This window comes from Wasmannia auropunctata, unplaced genomic scaffold (assembly GCF_000956235.1).
Source record: "Wasmannia auropunctata unplaced genomic scaffold, wasmannia.A_1.0 LD336062.1, whole genome shotgun sequence".
In the NCBI taxonomy this organism is placed as follows: Eukaryota; Metazoa; Arthropoda; class Insecta; order Hymenoptera; family Formicidae; genus Wasmannia; species Wasmannia auropunctata.
Window position 1 is genome coordinate 279,459 of NW_012026828.1, and position 25,441 is coordinate 304,899.

General features: G+C 40.2%; 1 protein-coding gene across 1 annotated transcript in view; it reads right to left on the bottom strand.

The window, feature by feature from the left end:
• LOC105450375 (latrophilin Cirl-like) overlaps positions 1-25,441 on the bottom strand; it is a 275,071-nt gene that overhangs the window by 27,768 nt on the left and 221,862 nt on the right. Inside the window, exon 3 of the mRNA XM_011690169.1 lies at positions 21,876-22,062. Coding sequence (XP_011688471.1) covers positions 21,876-22,062 — 187 coding nt within the window. The remainder of the gene's footprint in view (positions 1-21,875; positions 22,063-25,441) is intronic.

Genomic DNA, 25,441 nt, shown 5'->3' on the forward strand with positions numbered 1-25,441 from the left:
GCGAAAACGACGTCAGAATAGAAAAATGTGAAAACCAACCTAAGCACTGGTAGTGAGCCTCGATGTATTTTCCGGTCCCAGGACAAGGGTCTTCCTCGAAAACGTCGCTGCGCACGTCCACCGTACAGGAATTACGATGATTGCACCTGCAATCGTCACGTGTGCGAAAATGTCACCCAGCGGAACGATTTTACAGCGATTTCCAAATTCTTCGCAGAATCACCAACTGAGAATCAGGCGAGCACGACGATCCCCCGCGCGTATTGCTATCTCGCGACTGGCGTTGCATGAGTACGACTCTCTTTCTCACGTAAAAGTTTCGTTTAATATTCTATGATATGTCTGGCAACGCTTTATATTCAAAATCATAATTCTAAAATCGGATACTTGTGATACGAAATTGTAATGTGTAATGAAATTTCGAAAGATATATCATAGTAATTGAAGTAGAAAATTTCTTTCACTTCGATGAACTTTATAAAGGGATTCGTTAATTTCGTAGAATAATTTTAACGACTAAACTTGGAGCAAAGTCAAACCAAAATGTGATATTCATACTTTTGTATAGCAATTGGTAATCGAATTACGTAACGTATTAAATCCTTTTACACATTTCTCGAGCGTTTTCAGAAAATCTTCGCTCGAGGAGCAAAAGCGATTCTGTTAGTCTCACTGCAATTTCGGGACAAAAGCTCGGCTCTCTCCCGTTCGCGGAGCTTCGTTGGATCCGTTATATCACGGTTGTTCACGTGTGCGTTAGCGTGTGACAGTAGGACAATGGGTTAGTAATGACACGTTCGCAACAGTGTTCAGACATAAGCACAAGTTAGGCGCTCGTAGGTAAGACAGACGAGGATTCTAAGTCCCAGATCCGGACAAACGGACGTGTGTGTGTGTGTATGTGTGTGTGTATGTGCATGAGAGAGAAGGTACGTAGAAGTGTGTCAGCACCGAATTACAGCCCGCCCCACAATATCCCACGGTGTATATACAAAGATTAACCGCATGCAGAGAACGTTCCTCCATTTCGAACGTGAACGAAATTATTGCGCAGCAATGCGCGTCGTTCGCGGCAAATCGTACACATATCGATCTATTTATATATATATATATATATATATATATATATATATAGATACGCGTCGCTCGATTGATTTTCACGTGACGACAATTTCACCCCTATAGAATAACGGCAATGAGAGGATCTGGTTTCTTCATTCAACTAAATTAACATTCCTAATGAAACTTAACGTTGTTGCGTTTAAAACCCGATTCGCCCGATCCCGTTCGTTTGAGTGTGTGCTTCGCCGACTGAAAGGATAACACGGACATCCTCCTTCTTTTTTTTTTTGTTTTGTTTGAAGCGGAACTTCTCCGTTAATTTAGTTTTGCGTTTGTTAAATCTTTCTCTCTCATGGCGCGTATATTTGAAGCTCGCTCGCGTTAACAGGGAGAATAATCATGGGCGAATTTTACCCGCGCGACAAAGTAAATTTTTCTCCTCGTGCACGCGAAATCGCGACACTTTAAAGGACAAAAGCGCGGCGCCGGGGCTCTCGTCGGGACGATCGTTAGGTCGCGGAATTATTCTCTTCCGAGAGGGAATCTCGGCAATTCACCGCTGCCCGCGCGCGCGTTCTCGTTGTAACTACGGGACTTGAAAATATTTAGTATCACAGTATTGTCGTAATAAACTTTCCGCCCGGCCGAACTGCCGGGCACGCTTGACATGACTTCTCTCTCTCTCTCTCCGTTAAAGATTTTCCCGTTGACGGATTTTCAAAGAGAGAGGACTCTCTCTCGGAAATTTTCTTGCGAGAGGTACAATAGGGACGAGGAGTGTTTCATCTCGAGAGACGAAGGTTTCAGTTAGCGTCGGGAGTATTTACTTTCGATCTAAATGCCGGGCAATTTTCGAAAAAATTTGCGTTAAAGCGCAGTTTTAATAATCGCCCGACAGACAATTCATTCTGCGTTACCTAACTGAATCTGAAGCTTGACCGTTCCTGACCTATCACACTTCTTTTCAACGGAATCTAAGTAATTATAGAAGTATTGTCATTTTGTACGTCCGAAAAAACTGTGCAACTGATAAAATATAGATTTCATCCACTTCATGCTAGAAGCGATATGATGATAGAGAAATTATAATATTGCTCTTAAACTTTAACAAACGTTAATTTTTGGTTAATTAAAAGCAGATTATAGATAATCTAAATTTCTTTAAATTATATTTAATTATCTTCCAATTATACGCGGCTTCATTCATTCACGAACGCAAGCATAAAAATAATTTATAATCGAAAGATGTAAAATACGCGGAGACTGCGTCGCTCAACTTTGCGCAGAGTCTAAAAATTTTATTTGCCCTTTGCTTCATCCGCCAAGAAAGTATCCCAAGGTAGTACGTGTGAGCTTTGCACCTGGAGCTTGTTTGCTCGCGACGCGACTCGACGATCGTTGCGCGTGTTTTAACGGTCCACTCGCCCCCGATCGAGATTACCCCGGCGGACGTCGGGTCGTCGTCGCGCGAGTGGCAATATCACTCGGCGAGACTGAGATTTAAAACGTAACAACTTTATGAGAGCGCGATGTAACGCGATATTTCATTCACTGGTACGACCGGCGTCGTCGAAATTGAATTATCCCGCCTTGATTTTCTTAAACGCTAGAAAATTTAAGTATTAGCACGTTATAAAACGTTTCCTCTCTTTTTTTTTTAAGCGATTAAACGAAATCAGGACAGATTCGTGCTCAATAAGCGAGTTTATTGCGACAAATTCAATTTTATATTGAGGAAAGAAATGCATTTATACTTTGATTTCAAGACTGTACGTTTGCCAGAGAAGATCTTTGGAGCACTCGGTAGCAATAATTTATTTAAAGCGTTTTACTTTTCCGTGAATATTTTTAATCGTTTAAATAAAAAGAATCGATATTCTGAAAAGAGGCGTCTTTAAGATTTTCAGACCAATGACAATTGAGATTACATTTTGAGAAAAATATGCAAGAGCGAGGAGAACGAGTAAGTATATTTTTAAATAATAGGAGTAGCACACTTCCCCGAAAATTGTTACTATAAATTATAACAATGACAGAAACAATGCATTTCTCCGATCTCGTTAATATCTCAGGATGTCGCAGCGCGTCAATTATTCCGTGTCGCGTAAACGCGCTCGCGTCGTGACCGCCAATTAGTTCACGTTTTAACCGTCGATTAATCGGACGTCGCTGGTGAGGTAATAAAAACGTAATTATTCCATATTTTCACGTCTTTTTACTTGCCGCGGACGAATCTCGCGTATGAGCGCCGGAATTTAGCGACGTTCCGGATGTATTAATCGGCCATGAATCTCCGCATTCGCGCAGGCAAGTATTCGTTACTTCGCGCCCAATGTCAGGTTGATATCCGTCCGAAAGATTCATTAGTGCACGCATCTCCGATACTTCGTTTCGCTTTGCCGACGAGTGTCCAAAATATTGTACGGCACGCGAAACGTCAAGAGAAATGGCGGGGAAAGCGCCGAAGGGAGCAGAGCTAGACAGCCAGACAGGTGACTCCCTTCGCCCATGTAATATTCGCGCAACGCGGTCGTTCGCATAGCGGTCGTTGTCCTGGCGTCGGGCATGTTTACCGTTGTTTTCCAAAATCTTGCGGGCGTACGCCGCGGGCAACAAGCCGGAAAGCGAACCGAGAGCAATTCCAAGGGCGAGTGTGGCGTGTGTCTCGGCACGTAAACAATCGGCTCATTGTCAATCGAACGGCGCTCGAATATATGTATTTCTCCACGTTCGCGAGTGTGAACGGAGCTGTGCTTGGCGTGCCAGCCAATCTACACGCAGCGAATCTGGGAGAGCAAACTCCCGTAATATCTAAGCCCGGTATTCATAGCCTTTTTCCAAAACTGTCCTAAGTAATGTTTTAGATGCTAATACGAATGCTCTGTAATTTATTTAAAATATCTTAAGTGGAGAGACAGCTTAAGGTTTTAAATATAAGAACGGTCTACGAACCGGCGGACCGACCTAGAAACTTCATCTATCGAGAGTTTGCCTAAGCAGCTTTGCGTATCGCGTATGTCCGGAAACATCGATCAGGACCGAAAAATTGAAAGACTGCATTGTTGGATCGTCAATCGAGACGAGGCTAAGTCAATTAGCTAATAGCTTCGTTGCGACATTCGGCTGCGGGTGAGAAACTAGTCTATATTAAAAATTCTTAAAAAATTTTTTTCGTTCGAATTCTATATGCTAATAGAAATAAAGTTTCTTCAGATTAATCGCGGCAATAAAGAAGAATTGAAAATCCGAAGGCGGATAGCAGTCACTTTCAGATTAAATGTACGCGCGTAAAGGAGGAGATGACTTTCTTACCACCGTGACTTTTACAGGACGTCGAACAATGCCGAATGATAAATCTTGGCGATTATTAAATTTTTGTACCTTTTCCGCCGTTGAGAAACTTTGCGTGTTCTCGGAATATTTCGAGGAAACGGCGCTCGAAACGGCACGATGATACTACTTCGGTATGAGGCGTCTTCCCGGCGTTATCTTCCGCTTGTTATTTCGGGATTATGAGTTTTTCGCGGGGCTTTTTTGCATGCGCGCCAAGCACTGCGAAAGTATGCTCGCGAAATTCGATCAAGTGTCAGGCGAAGATGACACATCTTATATATATATATATATATATATATATATATATACATATATACACACGGGGGGAGGGTAATTCCGAAATCCCCACACAAAAAGAACGATTTTGTTGAAAGGTCTAAAAATTTTGCTAAAAACAGATCTGAAAATAATTTTTTGTTGAATTATCAAAATAATTTGTTGGAATGTTAAAACTGATAAACATTGCTAGAAAACGTTTTGATGTTCTAGTAATCATTTTGACTTTCGTACAAAATTATGTTGATTATTGAACAAAAATTATTTTCAGATCTGGATTCAGCAAAATTGTTCTTTCCGTGCAGGATAGCAGAAATTTATAGATGCACTCTCGTGGTGACGGACGCGCGCGCGCGAGTGCGCGAATTATTTCGCCGTAAAAGTCATCGGGAAATGAATCGATCGCGCGAACAAACGAAACGACGAAATTCTTATCATTCTAAGCGAGAATCGCGGCCGCTGTCGATACGTTGTCGCAGTCGAGGCGAAGTATCGACAGGACGCGGAAGTTCCGCGCTGCCCGCGCGGATGTAATTGGGTCCGTTCGAGATTAGTTCGTTACAACAGGAAAGCGTAACGATTCCGGTTATTAGGCGGTTCTGTCGTCAACAATAGTTACCGAATTGCAGTATTTCGTTCCTGCGCGCGTTATCGACGAGAACACCCCCTCTGTGTCCTCCCTCCGGATCGGAGTGCGATAGCGGAATTTTGTCCCGATCCATGTTGCCCGGCAATGAATTCGTGTCAGCGAGAAGAAAAAGATCGACGGGGAGGAGCGCGGCATTAACAACGCGATTAAAGCCGCGCGGTAATAAATGTGTATCTGTGCTGTAACCGCGGTTTATTAATTATGCATCGAGCAGCGTTGCATTGTAATTATTCATACGATTCGCATAACAGTTTCCAATATCGCGACGTAAATGCGGTCGCGTTATCGGCGGCGTTTCATCGAAACAACCGAAATTACTGCGTAGCCAATTATAACGCACTGGCGAACGCTTTTATTTGCTTAGCGGAGGATGCGCGCCGACGAGAGGCTATCGTTCTCCTAGCTATCGTTATAAGTGATAACATCCATTTCTCGTAAACCAAATTATTCCGCGTGATTCCACGACAATAATGCGTTCGTTAAGTAGCGTGGCTTTAAATTAAATATCTATCTTTAAACGCGCGCGGACGCGAGTGAAATAAAAGTCGACCGTATTCGCGGCGCGCCGACAGAAATAATACAGTCGAATAATCGAGATGTGAAAAGTTGTCGTTATTATTAAAACGTTGTGTCTCCGCTGATTAATATCTCAGATCCAACTTTCTCCAATTTCACCGCGAGCGGCGACTCAGATCTAATTTTGAACGAATATAAAGATTGTATACTTTAATTTCGTAGAAGTAATTTTCCTTCCGAAACTAAGTGCCGACATGATTATATGGAAAAGAGGTTTCCAGTAGAAATTGACAATTTAATGATATTTATTGAGACTTTTAGTACATAATTATAATTTATATATATTAACAATTAACGTAATTATTTAACTATTTTCGTATGTATAATTTTTAGCTTATCAAAAAAAGGTACATGCTTTTTTTATTTGGTATTTCGAGGCAATGTACATTTATCCAAATTTTTTTTTTTTAATCAAAGAGATTTGGATAAATCTGTATTTTTTGTATCAAAAAATTTAACACTTAACTGTATAAACATCTTATCATTTATGCAATTTAATTTAGTGGGCAAACGATAATACTGAACGTTAAATTAGACGCCAAATTTTCCGAAAGCAAGATCAAAACAGTCATCAATTTCGCGAATTCGAAGCGACGCGGCGCGTTGAATATTTCTATCGATCTCTTTTTTTTTCTTACGCTCGCGCACACCCTTCTATCTGATTCCATCCCCATCGTCGGGTATCGTCCGGCTTGCACGGCGGGATATAACGAGGGTAAACGTAATTTCAGACGGGTAAACTACGAGCGAGCACGAAAAATCGCCATTTCGCGGATGTTGCGCCGTTTATTATTAAGGCAGACCCTCTTCTCTCCCTCCCGCCGTTGGTTACCCGCCCCGTTCTCGCTTTGTCTTTCTTTTTTTTTTCACGTGCACACACAAACACACTCCGCCGGTAGCTCCCCGCTATATAATGATCGATTCGCCGGTGATTCAGCCCTTTTCCCCGCGGCGTTCGCGGTTAATATCGGCACGGCGGGGGGTTTCGTAGTACGATATTATTATTCCGTCTGCTGATTCATCGCGACATTTCTGTCCAGTGCGCGAATAAAAGTAGGTAACTCGTAAGTTGCGTACGAAACAGATGTTTCCAGCTTGTTCCTATATTCTTACTTATTCCTATAATCTTCGGTATCATGATGTTTTTTTCATAAGAAATCGTCGTTCATAAGAAACAAAAGCGTCGCGGTTGTTTGAACAAAGCTTTGGCCGTTTTATTTTTATATTCCGGTTGAGTTGGAACGCGGTTCTTTGCAACTTTCCTCATCACCGTAAGCGAAGTATTCGCTACTAACTCAACCAACGTATATACGTCTGTAAATTTGTAACAACGAGCGTGGAAAGACACACTGCTAATTTTTATTATTTTTGTCCGGTTATTCTATCGATTTTAGGAAACTAAATTTCTTATCCTTTATACCGTCGCGAGAGCTTCGAGAACCTACTTGAACGCATACCTATACGTATCCACGGCAGCCGAATGGATTAATCGCGCGCATATAATCCGCGAGTAAAAGCGCTCGGTCGCGTAAGCGGAGCTTAAAAGCGTGCCCCCGCGTGTCGTCGGTAATCCCCGCGATTTAACGAGGCGCGTGTTTGCAAACTATGCTGCATTGTACATCTACGTGCATCTTGCGGAGGACGCGAGAGTCCTCGGCGCCTCGGGTACTTCGTGCTGCAGCTCCACCCGGTAAGAAACTTGTCGCCCCCGCGGTATAAGCGAGCCACGAAACACCCCGGCGGGAAAGCTCCCCCGTAAACCCCCGGAATCGTGTGCATCGCGCGTGGACTAAACTGCGGCCCGAAACTGCGCCATTAGGACGCTCCTAAAACCGGCGTTTCCGGTATCGCGGATACGTGACGTACATAACTCGCGCGTTTAAAAGTTTCGTCACGTCGTGGGAGAACAAATCGGCGGATCCGCATGATTTAGAGACAGCTTGTACTCGTTATTATACAATTGTACACATATATTTGTTGTATTGCGCAAGTATACGCGTTTTAAGAAGGAATTATTTTTACTCGTAAAAGGGTCAACGAGTTCTATATATATATATATACGATTCTCGTTACAATGTACTTCGTATAAACGTCAAGAAACAAAATTCATATCCAAAGTATTCCGCTGCGCTTTGGAAAAGTGCAAATTGGATCATGAATAAAAACTCGCGTGCAAGATGAAAGGGACATTTGCATGAGATAAACTATAGATTTTGCTGACGACGTTTATTGACTTGTGGAAAATATGGATGCCCTCGTATTCGAATGTATATGAAATGTGAGTGGGGGATATCGCAAAAAAAAAACACGTTTTCTTAAATTTTCCAAATTGAATGATCTCCGCGCGATCTCCGCTGATCTATAAAATCCAGCTGTTGACCGCCAGCCTGTCCACGTGCACTGTGACGCGGCGAACGAAGGAACGCGATCTCGTATATACGGTAACGCGAGCCGGCGCGACGCGACGCCTGCTATACGTACGGTGCGGATATCGGGCGAAAAAGGGAAGCCGAAGAGTTTTCCGTTTCAGACGCGCGGACGGGCCGGGCGAAAAGAAGAGTCGACCGAGTCGAGTGACTTTTTAATCGTCGTAGGAATGTCTTTGTGCCAGCGAAAACCTCTCCGTCACTGGCGCGCGGATTTCGAAAGGTCGACGTGTGTGCCGCGCGTTGAAACTCGACGACGTGGCGCGTGTGTATAGCGGGCGGGCGGACGTGTAGACAAAAAAAATGGGGGGGGGAGGAGAAACGAGAGGGTGATGTAGAGCCGAGGGTGAACGGGCCGTCGGAAGAACAAAAACGAAGAAAGAAGCGGAGCGGGGGGGATGTTCGCTTTGATGCTTATAAGCGCTATAGAGTCGCGACCGCGACGCGAATCGAGTCGAGTAGATGGGCATCGATATTGATGATGACGTCGTCGCGTCGACGGTATCGCGGATACTCGTGAATACCATATCCTTCGCGAGTTATTGTTCAGATCACGGCGCGAGAGTGTCGGGGGATATATGGCGATCGAACGGTACAATTAAATTGCTTGAGAGATGTAACAGTTTCTGCTCCGACAATGAAATATCGGCCCATTTTGATTTGCTTCCGATTGATTTTGATCCATCTCAGCTGTTAATGAATGGATTCAATTGCGAGAAATCTGATATTTTAACGAAATATCCAAATTAAAACTTGTTTATATATAATAATATATTCTAATATAATTAAATTTTATCCCGCGCGCGTTTAATATAATTAAAATTTTTATCGTTCTGTCTTTTGCTCTCCCGTTCAATATTTATAGCGGAACGCTATCTATCTTTGTCTTTCATCCGCTGTTTTATCCGTTCGAAAACTGCAAGTAAGTTTCACTTTGAGGGTAATTGTCGGGTCTACGAGCGCGGAAAAAGAGCGGGCTGGAAAGAGGGCGAGAGTGGCGACCGAGCGGGGCACAAACACGATCGGCGATGCGCGCCTGCTGAAATTGGAAATTAATCGGTTTTGCGTTGTTCGCGAGGGTGTATTCCTCGTATGCGTACACTGGCATTTCGTTGAACGAACGAACGAACGAGCGAACGAGCGAGCGAGCAAGCGAGCGAGCGTGCACGGCTTCGTTCATTTACGCTTCGATAAATCGAAGCGCCCGGGCGCGATTTCGTCGCCGAGCTGTCTAGCGATTTTCGGTGTTTTTAGTGTTTAACGTACGAGAGTATGCGCGTTTCGCTAGCTCGTGCCCAGGATAAATCGAAAACGCGATCGCGCCGCCCGTCCGACCCGTTTTCTGCCGACCGATTTTTAGTGTTTTCGATGTTTAACGTCCCTCGTGTGTGCGCGACGATATTCTAGCTCGTAGATAGCTCTATTTTGTACACAAAGCTTCACGATCGATGTCATAGTCAAGCGGATGAAGATGATAGCGATTTTATCACAATTTTCGAAGCACGTCGCATTGCGACGATATTCGTACAATAATAAAAAAAAAATGCTTGAGTTAAATTTTTAAATACACATTTTGATAAGAAGATTGGTTTTAAACTCATTAAAACCAAAAGATTCTTATTAATAAAAAAGTGCGAATGGTCAGGAATACGTTGTAATACGTTATTTATCTACGCGATTAATACTCCAACACACAATCAATGTATAACAATTCAAAATGTATTTCTTATAGCAAATCTCGTTCCATTTTAAATAAAAAGTTAAATATTATGAAAATTACAGAAATATAAAATATTTTACAATTAAAACATTAAGTTGGTATTCTATAGCTAATATGTTTAAATACCTTTTTTTATAAACAAAATTTTTTAATAGATTTTTTTCTTATCCAGTTTAAATAAGACGAAAAATATACGCGCGCGTTGAGGCTGCCTTACAATGATTTAATATCCTCCTTTATGATTACAACAAACAATCCATCACGTTATTTAAGATTGATAGCGATCGCGAACATAAAAGCGGACGAATGCCGACGAAAAAGCCTCTTTCCCTACTAGGAATTTCCCGCAGGACAATTCCTCCAGTAGACGAGATTCTGCGCGGGTTTACACAACGGGTAGCCAAAAAGAAGGGCGGAAAGACACAACACAGAAGCATCTCTCCTTGGCATTCCGGGCGGCAAGAGAAAAAGGAAGGATCCATGGCAGCACACGTTGTTCTGTCTTATATATACACATATATATACGTATATTTTTTAAATAAGACAAAGCTCGTACGTGTACCGTGTAACGGTAGCCGTGCGCGGAGAAATCTCGACACAAAATTGCAAAGACAAATCCCAAATTTATCTGAGGCAAACTTAAAAAAAGGAAAAAGTAAACAGAAAACTTTGTGAAACTCGTGGAAACGTCTACTCCGCGATATCGCAAATGTTTACGGGATTAATTTCTCTAAGTTTCAACTATCGACAATGATTATTTGAACAATTAACAATCTAGATATAATAATTTGAAGATAAACTTTTTACTACATACTGAAATACAAAATGTGACAAGATTTCCCCTCTGACACACAATTGTGCAGCCACGATCGTGAATTTGAGATCAAGATCTGCGTTGTATAGAAATTAATCTTTTTATCACACATTATAAAGATGCATATTGTACCGAATCCGTCAACTGGCCGACAGAAGCGATACAATAGCTCGCGCGAGGTCGCACACGCGCGTGGCTGCATCAAGTGGGAGCGTTCATCACATGAAAAGTGATACAAGTCAAACTTTGGAAAATAGAAACTGTTGAAGTTTGATATCGTTAGATATTCTTTTGTCTAAAGGGATCCAAACTTTTCTTTAAATCATAAGTTTGCATCCCATTAGAAAGACAGTGCAGCTATTTAAAGTGTCGATAAAATGGACGTTATTTTGTCAGTTCAGCTATTACATCATTCACAATGACGTTAAATTTATTAATTTAAGAGCGTAAAGGAAGCAACAGATTATTATTTTGTTATCCAAAAAACATTTGTTGGATTGTTTCAGTTTCTTCATGTCATGATTTTCAATGTTATTTCAGCTGATCCTGATTATTTTATCCTAAAGCAAATTGGCTGATGCCAATGTGCTGAAGAAATTCCAAAATTGTGACTAGCACCACTCTCTTTCGAGATGAACGGCTCGCATGTTAAATATTACTATACTGATGGCATGCATGCGCTACTACGCTGGTCGGCTGTATGTGGTAGAACAAGATGGAGCAAAGAATATCAAATTTATCGTCATGTCGCGCGGTATCTCGAGTATGATCGCATCAATTTCGAAGATGTTTACTTGCACATTTAAGCGCAAGTGCCGTACTTTTCATTTGGATCCACCCCGCCCCCCTCCCATTATCACCTTCGACCCTCGCTCGAACTTCATCGGTGTTGTCTCTGAACACCTTGTATAAACATCGTATCAACCGTACCCGCGGCGGAACGCGCTCGACGATAAAAAATTAAAAGAAAACATTGTTCTTCATTTCTTCCCCCCCCCCTCCAACCCTCCCACCACCCACCGCCCTTATTTCTCTTCTGATTCCTGTGAGCTACCAATCCGCTCGCAACACGACGACGGTTGAAATATTCGTCGGACTTCTTCCGCGTATTCGTGATTGGAATACTTTTAAGTACCTAACCGGGAGCTCTCTTTCTCTTCCTCTCTTCTCTCTCTCTCTCTCTCTCTGTCGCTCTTAAATAAAATGACGAGCCAGATAATTTGCCAGTCTAACGCGATTATCGACAAAATTTTCTGAGGTTGCAATTAGCTTATATTAAATACAGTCCCATGGCAGTTTCCGGAACACAAAAAGTAAATGACAGACATCTTGATGAGAATATTTCAGAATAAAAAATGACAGATAAAAATAAATGAAAACTAAAATTACAATCCTTTAATTGATAAATTATGATATTCTCAAAGAAAAAATTATTTTGTTATTTTTCTATAAGTAAAATTATGCATAACAAAATACTTTTTAAGCATTTAAATTTAAGCACATTCGAACTATATGAAACCAATAAAAAAGATGCAGTATTTGTTAGAAATTTTGTAGGTGAAACCACAAAATGTTTTTGTATAATTTTTATTATTTCGTTCATTAATTTATCGATTCTTAAAATATAATTATTTGGATTGTAAAGCTGCAGACGCGCGCGGGTGCGCGCGTGTCTATTTGTCGCGGAGGAAATGTGAAAATGAAGAGAAACAAAAGAAAGCTTTGTCGATAAGGGTGTAACTATATTTTCCATTAAATGGGATTGCGAGAGAGTTAATTCCGTATAACATAATTAGAGAGTTTGTGTGATTGCAATTAAGTTCGATACAATCGGAAGAATGGCTGAGAAGCGTGATTGGTCGGATAGGTAGGAGAAAGTAAAAACCTGATTGAGCCGAGAGGGCGGAGAATGTTTTTGCTCGGAGAAAATCATATTTATCTTATTTCAGTAAATATCTCGCGGTTAAATCCTCATGATGCTAACGTCGGGAAATAATAAAGCAAGTTGTACACCCAAGTAATTTCGCGGGAACGATAACAAAATTTCACAAGATATATTTTAAACTCTGGTTATACGTGGATAATAATACAACAATGCGAAATTAACATTTGGCATTGTCCAACAATTTATAGCAAATGCTCGCGCATCGCGCAGCACGAAAAGCCGTGAACAAATCGATCTGAAAGATTATCTGGCAAAAAGCGATTTCCATTCCGACGTATCTTCCAATCAACGGTAACAATTTGCAACAAAACCATTGCGGGCGATAAAGTTTCCCTCGAAAGCCGCATCGCCATTAGCGGATTAACGTTGTGATTTGAGAAGAGTTATCTCTTGCAAAAAATAATTGCTGTCCCGGCTGTCTTCCAATCAATGCGACGATAATTTACCGACAAGCTATTCCGCGCATATTGCCGCTGACAAAAATTTCGGTAAATAAAGTTAAATCACTGAATTACTGAATACAAATGAAATTCGCGATTTGGATGATTTAATTTGCGCAGCTATAAATTAATGATTAACTGATTCTTCGCGATTTTCCCAACTTGTATTCGTCGCAACGTAGACAGACGAAAGAAAGTTCCTATTTTCGTCGACATGATCACTTTTTCGTCTTTCATCATTTATAGGAAATTGTCGCGTCCGACATTACTTCGCTAAAATAAACAACGTTCGAATCGCCATTCGCGCGGATTAATTCGCGACCTAGTCTCGCCGTTCCCGGTCGAGGCGCCGATTATCGCCTCGAGTAGGATATTTGCCGACAGGAGAAAAGTTTTCCCCAGAACGACGGCGACAGGAGGGAGGACAGTCCTCCATTACAAAGAAATTCTCGCTGAAAGATGAAGGATAAACACGAACTCCAAAACTTTCATCGGCGCGATCATTTCATTAGCAGTTAGCCGCTCCATTCCGCACGGCGGACAAAAACTTATTTATCAGGCGGGACAAAAGTTTCGTACCGACAAACAAGCAGCCCACGACGATACTTCGCGTCGGCATAATTATTGTTTCCCCTTCGGTGCGGCTCGCTTAACCCTGGAAGAGAATCAGAGTTCCAGACCGTGATGTAGAGAATCGAAGAAAGAGAAAATCGGTTGAAATGAACCAGACGTCAAAGCGATTGCATCTAAATTTAGTTCGATGATATAAAAGTTGTAAAAACATTTAAAATAATTTCGGAAATATAAATTAGAAAAACGTTGAAATTTTTTTCCAAAATTGCATAAATATTTTGTTTCACAAAGCACTTTTTACGGTAATAATTTCTCGCGATTACTCATAGGCCACCTCGAAAGTGCTCTCGTCAGTCGCGCAATGACGAATCGAATAAAATTGTTTCGTATCTTGCATGTCGGATTGATTACGTCGCGCGCGAGCACGGCTAAATAAGCTTTATTGCCCGTTATTAATCATGGTTCTCCATAAATTTGATGCGAGAAATCGAGATGCCACACATGCGGAACGACGTGTGTATACGGCATGATGACTCTATCTCGCGATGCGATGGAGAAGGGGAAAAAAGAGATAATCTCGAGGAAATTCGCAATCAAGTTCGAGCGAGAGATCTGGTGGCAATTAAATTCTTATACTCTGTTGAGTATCTCCTCTCTTTTGGCATAGAAAAACCCTGTTTCATTTCTCAGCTTCTCTATTATTAATTACAAAATTCAAGCGATGATTTCTCTCTCAGCGTAATTTAGAAAGAAGGAAAAATAACAACTCGAAGACTCGATAAATAAAAGTAATGATAATAGTGAAATAATTACTTGTACAATAAACAAGTATTTAAGACTTGCTTTCTATATCAAATTCATATTAATTCACACGAGCAAAAGTATTAACAATTTTCTACTTTTTTGAAAAGCATGCTTTTTTTCTGCGTAATATAATATTTAAACGAAAAACACAGATTGCTGATAAATTGTAATACAGTCAGTTATATTCACAGAGTACCATTTCAGACTGGCGGATGCTTTGCGGACGTCTCGCGTAATTCAAACGTCGGAAGTCACACTCAAGATGTCTATTATAATTTTACCTGGCGAATGCGCCCGCATATGTGGCGTAGAACAAATGCGTTCATTGCGCCAAATGGCGACGAAGCGAATTTCACGGTAGTGTTTCGGTATCCAATTTCATTAATCGTTGCGCTAAAATCCCCGCCTCCTCCCATTCCCCCCACTCCCTCCTCACCACCTCCTCTGTTATCCACCAATTTCACTTAAATCGTAATCTCGGACGCGAAATCACCCCTCGTGCCCCACCTACCGTGGCCTTTACGCCGACACTTTGCCCCCTTCACCCCGTCGCTTTGTCCCGGTTGCAACCGGCAGACGGTTAATCCGCAATTGGTTTCGCTGGCGGTGCGATTAAACGGAATTCCCAAATGATTTTGGCCCGCCCTATACCGCCACGCGCTCGATTATTCGCCGGCGCGACGCGCAGAAATTTCGTAGCCCTGCGTGATGCAGCACGGTTTAGAAGTGCAAGATGCACCTTTATGACTTCCCTCGATCTGGTTGTGCGTAATAAGTCTGCGAGAGCGATTATTCATTCGCAATTTGGTAGCGGGATTATTCAGTTATGAGAAGTTGGAGAAAGAGACAGAGAGAGAAAGAGAGAGGCATGACTATATAGGCGATTAGAAAATTACTGTAATTACATTATATATACTCAAAAGTAATCGGTTGTTTTGAATATATTCGTGAAAGTTATATTAAGGTTACATTAAGTCACAAAGATCACCATTTTTGTATAAAAAATTCTAAAGAAATTTTGCGTAAATATAATAAACGTCGATAGATAATAATTGAAAATTCAATATTTATAACATAATTAACTAACGATTTATAAAGTTGAAGTCAATCTTACATCTGTAGTATAATATAGCTACAAATGAACGAGAAAATTGAAAATATATGGCTTATATATGCTTAATTTAAACTTTTCGAAACCGTAAACACGTAAAAAATGTAGAACATATTAACTGGGTAATTTCATGGAGATATAAAAAGCGCTAGAAATAATAATTGATTTATAATAATATCCACTAATATTTACTTAAGATTACTTCGAGATATTAAAAGTCAAATGAAATGAAAAGCCTTGAAATGCCCCAAATTTGTATTCAATTGCTGTATTAATAATGTTAATGAAATTTCCGCTCCAGTGAAAAAAAAATTACGAATTGAGAGGAGAAATATGATCAAATATAAAATAATTAATGTAGTAATAATTAGATGAGTTAAGCTATTTGTTATAGCTATTGTTATAATATATTGTAGTTATTTATTAATACTACGCTTTAGCTTGTTTGCGTTCGATAGATATGTTTGCTCCATTTTGTTTAAACCTTGACCAGCAGCTCCTTTTCTAATTAATTAACTACAATACTATGAATAATGAATACCAACATACACACATCACACGTATTATAGATATTACAATTAACACATTGTAAGCCATTTCATCCAACGTGGGATTCTAAATGTGGGACACGTGAGATTTTATTATTCATACACGCTGCACTATTTTTATGACAATTGCCAACGCCGGAAATTACCAGAAACGGCTTACAACGTGTTAATACGATTATCGACCGCGAGGTCGCTAACTATGGGTGTTAAAAGGATTTTAAGGGATACCCAGGTAACCCAAGCGTCTTGTCCCACCGAGTGATACATGCGAACGAACATGCTTGAAACGCGGAGAAACCCATTTCAGACACCCTGCGTCAAGGAAAACGCCGCACATATTGTTAATAACCAAAACCAAAAATGAAACGAAACGAACGAAGCTACGTAAACAAAATTCATTATTCGATCATAAGTTCAATTTAATGCGCTCAATCGGATTGTCGAATCAGCTCTTCGCAACCCCGTAATAATTTAATTCTGATTATTATTGTATCGACAAAGTTGTGTACGGACGATTGCAGAATACGATATTGCAATCAAGATTAAATTAATAATATGTTATATATATTTAACAGTGAATGTGATTTTCTTGTTATTACGTGAAAAATATCACTTGAAAAGTATCGATTAACTCCTTTTCATTTTATGTTTCTCAAATAATATTGTACGGAATCACACAATAATTTAATTCACGAATTTTGCTATGTGAAGCTTTTACATATAATGGAAAAGCAGAGTATTAATTCACAATCCATAGGATTATTACCGATTAATTATTTTCATATTCATGACTATGGATAATGTTAACATGAATAATCTTCTCTAACTTGACAGAATACGTAATTCTGCAATTATCTTTGCCGTATTAAGGTATCAAAATATGTAATGAGAGAGTTGCATCGCGTAAAACCGATGTCGACGATTTCATGGGCCCGCCGATGACAAACGCTGATTCTCAAATGATTCCGCGAGAGAGTGTGTGATGCAGCGTGTGTGAAGTTAGCACCTCATCTTTCTGCACCGCAGGTTTTTATGCGAGTTCCATTTGCACCCGCAATAGTTCTACAGTTTCTGATAGGTTATAACAATAGTTCCGCTAAATTAGTTAAAAAAACGACGCTTTGAAAATATGAGGTGCCAATTTCCCGTGGCAGCAAATTTCAGATAAATGAATTTCAACGATTAATTTCTATAGTTCTTGAAGGGTTCTATAATTCCTGATAGGTTTTAGAAAGAGTTCCGGCCTGTAACTATTTTAATAAAATTTTAGAACTTCAGCGCTGGTACCTCACTACAAAAGTAAAGTACCACTTTATCGCAAGATCTAATCAACTTTTTGGTGTTTTTCGACAGCTCCACAATAGTTCCAACGAATTCTATAGATTTCGTTTATAGTTCAGGCATTTAAATATTTTTTAATAATTTTTTAAAGCGATGTCTAGCACTTCACTATAAGAGTAAAGTATCACTTTATCGCGAGTTCTAGTCAATTTTTTGACGTTATCCGATAGTTTCATAATAGTTCCAACAAAATCTATAGAATTCGTTGGAACTATTGTGGAATTGTCGGAAAACGCCAAAAAGTCAATTAGAACTCGCGATAAAGTGGTACTTTACTCTTGTAGTGAGATGCTAGACATCAGTTTAAAAAATTTTTTTAAAATATTTAAATGCCTAAACTATGAACGAAATCTATAGAATTTATTGGAACTATTGTGGAACTGGATAAGATCAAAAAATCGGTTAGAACTCACGATAAAGTGGTACTTTACTCTTGTAGTAAGATGCCAGCGCTGAAGTTCTAAAATTTTTTAAAAATAGTTACAGGCCGGAATTCTTCCTAAAACCTATTAGGAACTATAGAACTCTTCGAGAACTATAGAAATTCATCGTTGAAATTCATTTTTCTGAAATTTGCGGTGCCACGGGAAATTGGCACCTCATATTTTCAAAGCACCGTTTTTTAACTAATTTAGCGGAACTATTGTTATAACCTATCAGGAACTATAGAACTATTGCGGGTGCAAATGGAACTTGCATAAAAACCTGCGTTGCAAAAAGATGAGGTGCTAATTTCACACACGCTGTGATGCATGGGCGGAAGCATTGATCGGTCGTGCAACGATAATTTCAACGAAGAGTGGATTGCGCGTCAAAGGCGACCACAACGATAATAATTTATCTCAGTATCAATGCGTACCACGGCAGAGAGAAATCATTTTGCGAGAAGATTAAAATTTACCCAGAACCAGGTTATCCCTTTCCAACGCAAATGAGCATCGAGAAATATCAATAGCCTTTGCAAATTGGACACGGATGTTTCGAATTTTTCGTTATTCCGTTACTCCCATCATTAATGAGAAAAATATGCCGGATTGTATAATCCTGTTCTCCCCAGTATATTCTATTTATATGGGAAAAAAAGTTTTTCCTCTGACGATACGAGAAAAAGAGGAAGGGGAAAAAGATGAAAGTTCCATTGATAGAAATTCCAATCACAGAATGATGAATTAATTAATGTTCTGTTTAAATACATTAATGAACTAAATTTTTCAGAATATTATGCTTGATTCCTTCTCTATGCATTTCAGCCTCATGTATATTATTATATGTAAAAAAACTTTAAAATTTCTAATTTTTTTAATATGATAGTGGGATAATTTTATTTTATAAGTAAAATGTATCCCAAGCGGAACAATAGGAAATATATTACTTTTACTTTATATGGATTATACAAATCAACAGCTATTAAAAGTATATATATAGCTGAATTAATTAACTAATATATAATTCACTGAGATTTATCACCTAGTGATATAATGAATGCATGTGTAGTCGTTTTCCCGATAAAAGGTATACACAAATTAATTACGTTAATATTAATTTGTGTAATTAATCGAAACTATTTTTGAATCAAATCTTTCGATAGTAATCAAAATTTATATAATTACATTTTGTTTGCTCAATTATTAATAACGAAATTAAGGAAGCTAAAATGTATTAAAAATATCTTTGTCCATCCACCTCTTTTTCTTTCAATTTCGCGAATCATGCACATCTCTCTGTACATAGGTAAATTCTCGATCAATGCTTCGCCTAAACATCATCTTTTATTAAATAATAAATGACAGCCCGTATTCACACTTTTTTTTTCATTACGTCACGCCAAATTTAGCTGAGTTCTTTTCTTGTCTAAAAAAAAATTATAAAATTACACTCCATGTAATTATGAGATAAATATCAGATAGCTAAACGTTTTTGCGTTGTGAATACAGACTTTTAATAAATGTGACAGTAAACACAAAAAAAGGCAGGAGTCTGAAGAGTAACTTTTATAACGCATGAAATCTATCTAGGCTCTCTAGATAGATGACTGCTCCACGGAAGGATCGGCTGTGCTAGATTGTAATTACATTGAATTTCGCATTAAGCCCGATATATCTGTGTCTGACATATCGCTTTCAAGATAAGAGGCTTCCAATCTTATCATCATGGATCAGGAAACATAAAGGAAATCTTGATTTTCATAAGCGCGTTTGATTATGTTTTACAAATGCGTTAATCAACGCAACTATTCCGTGGAACAGTCATGTTGGAAAATTTCATCCACTTTCGATCATCTAACTTTCATCGTCCACCGTTTCTAATTACGCCTCTTAGAATGTGATACTTATATGGAGATCGATCACCGTCAAATTTGTTTCGCTTATTTCTCATCGTTTTCATAATTATGATATACTGACGACTTTATTTTTGTTTTCCCCTTTATTTTCTTTTGATGCCAAAATTATGAGTGACCGACCTCCGGAATCGATGGATAGTGCATGTTCTTTACAATCACGATAGCGAGGGGCACGAAGCGAATTCTCGCGAGGATCGTAATAGCGAAGACATCGCTGATACTGCGACTCTTCCTAGTCGATCCATCGCGAGACGCGCTCTTCAATGGTCCAGCAATTGGCCAGTTCGCTCGACCATGTGAAGCGGTTCGCCTCCGACCTCGTTTCCCTCACTAGGTTTCTTTACCCCCCTTGCCCCCCCCCCTCCTCATAATATATAAGTATATGCTCCATTTTGTTGATTTGAAAAAGGAAGCTAAAGTGAGATAGGAACGGACAGGAATGAACGGACGCTTATTAGATCCCATCGCTCCGAATATCTCACTGGAAACGAAGAACAAATCGGTCGATCATTCAGTATTTGTTGAATTCTATACATGTAAATCAAACTTGTCTCTGTGATACAATTAAACTTAAATAATATACGTAAAAATAACTGCATTAAAATAGATATATTTATTTATTTTACCGACGGATTTCAATCAATTGATTAACTATTGATCAATAGTTTTAAAATTAACTAGGTTTTGTCGAGGAAATATACTCAATTTATTTTTATCGAATTGAACATTCGACTGCACGTTTTCATCAGGATCCACACAAATATCAAAATATAATGAAAACTTTCAGCGAATCTATCTGAGAAACGGCAAATCGTGAGACAACTACCGAAATGACAAATCTGATCTACTATTAATTGCGCCGATTTCAACGTCTCTTTTAATGTACGACTGTGCATTGTTCTTCATTTTTCTTTTAATATTTACGAGGGATCTGCAAGCGTCACGCGAGCAGAACTGAACACTATTTCATTAGAAAATATGATCCCAAATGTTCCCAAAAATGACCAATATACAATAAGATCTTGAATATGTTACACAAAATAAGATTGATAAAATATTTCCAGATATATATATATAGATATTACTTTTTTAGTACAGCGGCTTCTAAAAAATGCTTGCCAACCTCTTCTTCATGTATCTTTTTCATATGTATGGTTCCGTATGTGATGTGTTTGTGTGCGTGTGTGTGTGTGTGTGTGTGTGTGTGTGTGTGTGTGTGTGTGTGTGTGTGTGTGTGTGTGTGTGTGTGTGTGTGTGTGTGTGCGTGCGCGTGTGTGATTCTATACTTCATTAAAAAATAATTGAGGTCAATTGATATGGCTCGTTGCTTCAGTAAGAATTCTGATAATTATCTTTTCTAGTAATTTTCGCGATTGTAAGAATGTAAAGGTTAGTTCCGTTTTCCGCTTCACTGAGCACTCACTTTGTTAAGAATTGCATTTGTCCGTGAGAAAATTAATTAATATTCCGATAATTACTCGCAATAATTTCTTTATTATGGATTTTATATCAACTGTGAACAAAGAATTCTTATTTCTTTGACGTTTTAAGCATAATTTTTCTGCTAAAAATAGAAATATGCTCAGACAGTATCAGGCATTGAAATACGTAAATACAAATATAAGATAAAGCATTTCTCATTAAGAGACAATTGAAATGTGCTGATTGAAAAAATAGATTATATATTTTTTATTCAAGATCTTTTAATTTCAGCATCCCTTTTGAATCACTTCGTCACTTTTCAATTGTGTGTGCACGTATTTCATCATTCATCATGAAACTATTCAGCTCTGCTCGCGGCATTTCCCAGGGAAAGCGGAGATCAAAGGGGTTGAGTGTTCGAGGCAAATCGATCGAAGTCAATCACAAAGAAAAAAAAGACGAATATGTACAGACATGGCGCGTGCGGTACTTACTCGTTGTTCAGCACGCGGAACGATTTGGGCGACATGCAGTTGACGCTCCACTCGGTGTTCCCGTGCTCATTGCATATCGTGATGGAGAACCTGCCATAGTTCGCCCGTATCAGGTGGATCAGCTTTCCGTCGCCGCACTCGATCTCCAGCGTCTTGCCCTCGCAAGCGTATGCCGTGTCGTACCTCTCTGCAACAGAAAGTGCGAGCGCATTTTTTTTCAGTTACTTTCGACTAACGGCGTTGCCGTTGCGACACGCGCGTTAATTCGCATGCAACTGCACGCACGCCGCTGTGCAGCTGCAACTCGCGACGAATCAAATGTAGCGATTATACGCGCGCGGTCGAACCACTCTCGCACACAGCCTCTCTGACGTCTGTTGCAGCCGCATCCACATTGGCTTCCGCTTCCGGAAAACCACCGCATGTGCGAAAATCCTGTAGGATAGGGGCGCGTTTACTGATGGGATTATGCTGTTGCGATATTTAATCTATTCGCATGGCTGCATTTTTGCGGTTTATATGTTGGTTTCCGTGCGGAGATTTCTATCTCGAACAAATTTTGCATTCGGATTATTTCTCTGATGAAAAGAGTTTAAGATAAAATGTATTTTATCCTCTTTTCTCTTTGTGGCGAATTCTATGTCTTGGATTTCTGTTTGAAATACTGCAGAAATATTTAACCGCGAATATTTAAAATTTTTAATATTTTTAATTTCGGCAAGCATATTAACATATCGGAGACATTCTTGAAAAACTTGATTTTACATATTTCCTGTTAAATCAAATGTTTATTTGATTTAACAGGAAAAATATTACGCTTTCTTCTCTGTTCAAAAGCATGCGACACATAATGTTTTGAAATACATATTTATTTTTTACAATTTCATCTTTTGTGAGATTTAAGAATCCAAATGAAATTTTAGATGTTTCTCTCGTAATATACACTGGGGATTAATCCCAAGTATCATAACAATAACATAAATTCCACTCGCGAATAAAAAAAAACCCTGTTGTTTTATTTTTAAAGCGGCTGATGTAAATTCAGTTTATGAACACATTCGACGGCAGGGTGGGTAGGGTAACGTAATATAATATTCCAGCGTGATGTAAACGCTTCGACACGGAATCCGCGGGTAAATTCGCTGAATTTGCCAGCGCCGCCGCAGCATTTCCGAGGAAAGTCCTAACCGCGGACTAAACCAGCATTGTGGCGCGTCGGTACGGAACTAATGAACTCACGACGAGGCTTTCACGGACAGAGTTATTACACCATTCCCCCCTCCCCCCCCGCCCATGCTCCTGCTTGTCTCCTGCTCGCGCAAGCTGTTCCCTTGTCGCTGCCCCCTTTCGCTGTCTTCTTCCCACTCATTCTCTTCGTTCCCTGGACATTATATTACGGCAATCATTATACCTCCCGTCTAAATAAGCCTGATGTGTGCCTAATTTTTACAATTCCGTCTTTCTCAGCGCAATCGTTACGCGCGAGCAAACTGTGTGACGTATCGATGCGCTAATTTAAGTATCGTCTTTTTTTTATTGGCACACATTTGACATGTAGATGTATTTTGAAAGCTTATTAGATTATTTCAAAATATTTGAAATGATGTGAGGCATCGAGATTACAATGTGCCCAAAGTTTCTCACTTGACGATTCGAGGCAGGTTTTCAATGCGATATGAGAATAAATTTAATAACAGTACACGCATAAGTAACATATAGGCATTCCTTTCTCGCCACTCATTAGTTGGCACATGTCCAGCCGTCATTATCGATCATTACGTAAAGGATGCCCGGGCAAGAAAAAAAAAGTCATCTCGGACAGACGTCTACTTGCAGAAAATCCGAGAACAAAGAGACGACTGAGTAACGACGCGCGTGTTTCGCGGTAAATTACTGCGTGCGTGGAAACGATGGCGGCGGGGGTCAAGGATGCGGCGGGATTACGGGAGGGCACACGAGAGAGGAGTGCCTCGATTTAACGTCCCATTCGCTCGCTGTATACGTTCGGCCGATCCCGACTTCGGAACGGCGCGGCGCGGCGCCGTGTTCTGCGGTGGCTGTACGCCGTTTCGCATCGTCGAGCAAGGTCGCCCTTAAATTTCCGTTAATCCCGGACGAATTCGGCCCGGGGTATAAGAGGGCCAACGCAAGAACTTCAATTCCGTGCCTTTCGACACGGCAATTCCACAATTATAGTCCAAAAACTATGCCGAAGTCCCAGGCATTATTTTGACCAACTATAACCGAATTCGTACATCTTGTCTCGAATTGTCGGAATGAAAAAAAAGATACATTGATGTTTGATTAATGGAAATATTCGAGAGTTACTGAGAGACAAGAAAATGAATCTAATCTTATATCTGCAATATGTATACAAGTAGGTTAACTACCGGAAAAAAATCGTAGGTAAAAACGCGTATTACGTGCTCGATTTAAGCTTTTTTTTTCTACGCCCGGATGTGGAGACAGAAAGCTTCGCGAAAGTAGGATAAAATATCGTTGTGAGGCCAGCGTATTCTTGATAAAAATGGCAGAGGGCCGAGGAGGCAAGAAAAAGATTTATAACACGAAGGCAATTTCTCAGCTGCCTGTTTTTGCCCCTCGCATCGCGATTAACGCTCGACTCGCGCCGTTATTCTCGTTGCAGTTTGTTCTCCGTTAATTAAGCGGCGTTTCGATAACACCGTAAGCGGCAGGTAATCGATATACGGCGTCATCGACATGCTCGATTAACCAGGGATGAGATAGAAGTGAGCACACCGGGCGCGACGTGTGTTTCGATCAAAACGCTACTGCCACATAAACGCATCGATTCGCCTAAGCGGACGACCCGCCCTGTCTCCCCCAGCGAGCCCGTCTGTTGCACGTGCACTTGAAAATGCGCTTGATTTCGTAAAATCGTTGCGTATCGAATTACTTCTCGGAGTTGAATTTCACATGACAAAACTTTACTGTTTTTTTTTTAATTTATATTTCATTCTTCGAGATACATTCGCGGCGGCGAAGTCATCCGAAGTTGGTTGGCCAACTTAGAGACATCCCAGGACAGAGGTGAGATCTCTTTGCAGGGGGGAGAGATTCGCCTTCGGTCCCTTTAAACGCGCCCTGGGTCCCAGTGTATGCGGTCACCGCTCGAACACCGGTAAGACGTCGCCTCCCTCGGGAGCGGTGAGTTCTCGAGTACTGCGTTCAATACATATATATATATATATATATATGTACATAGATGTTTCGCTGCGACTCACCCACGACGGATGCGCTTCGTCAAGTTCGAAGCACCGAAAAGCGAGAGGATTCTCTCTCTCTCTCTCTCTTCCTTCCTGCCTCTTCCCCCTCCCCCCCTCTCTATCTATTCCTCCCACTCTTCCCCCTTCTCTCTCTCTATCTCTGTCTATCTCTCTTTCTTCGTTCGTTGCGTTCGTGTAAATCTTCAAACTCGCGGCCGCGCTGGAACTCTCTCGAGAGTCCTTTCAGGCTTTATCGCTTCGCCCTCTGGAGCGCTCGATCGCTGCCGCCTGTGCCAGGTACGCAGCTTCCGAGTTGGCCGTCGAAGTTCTTTGAACGTG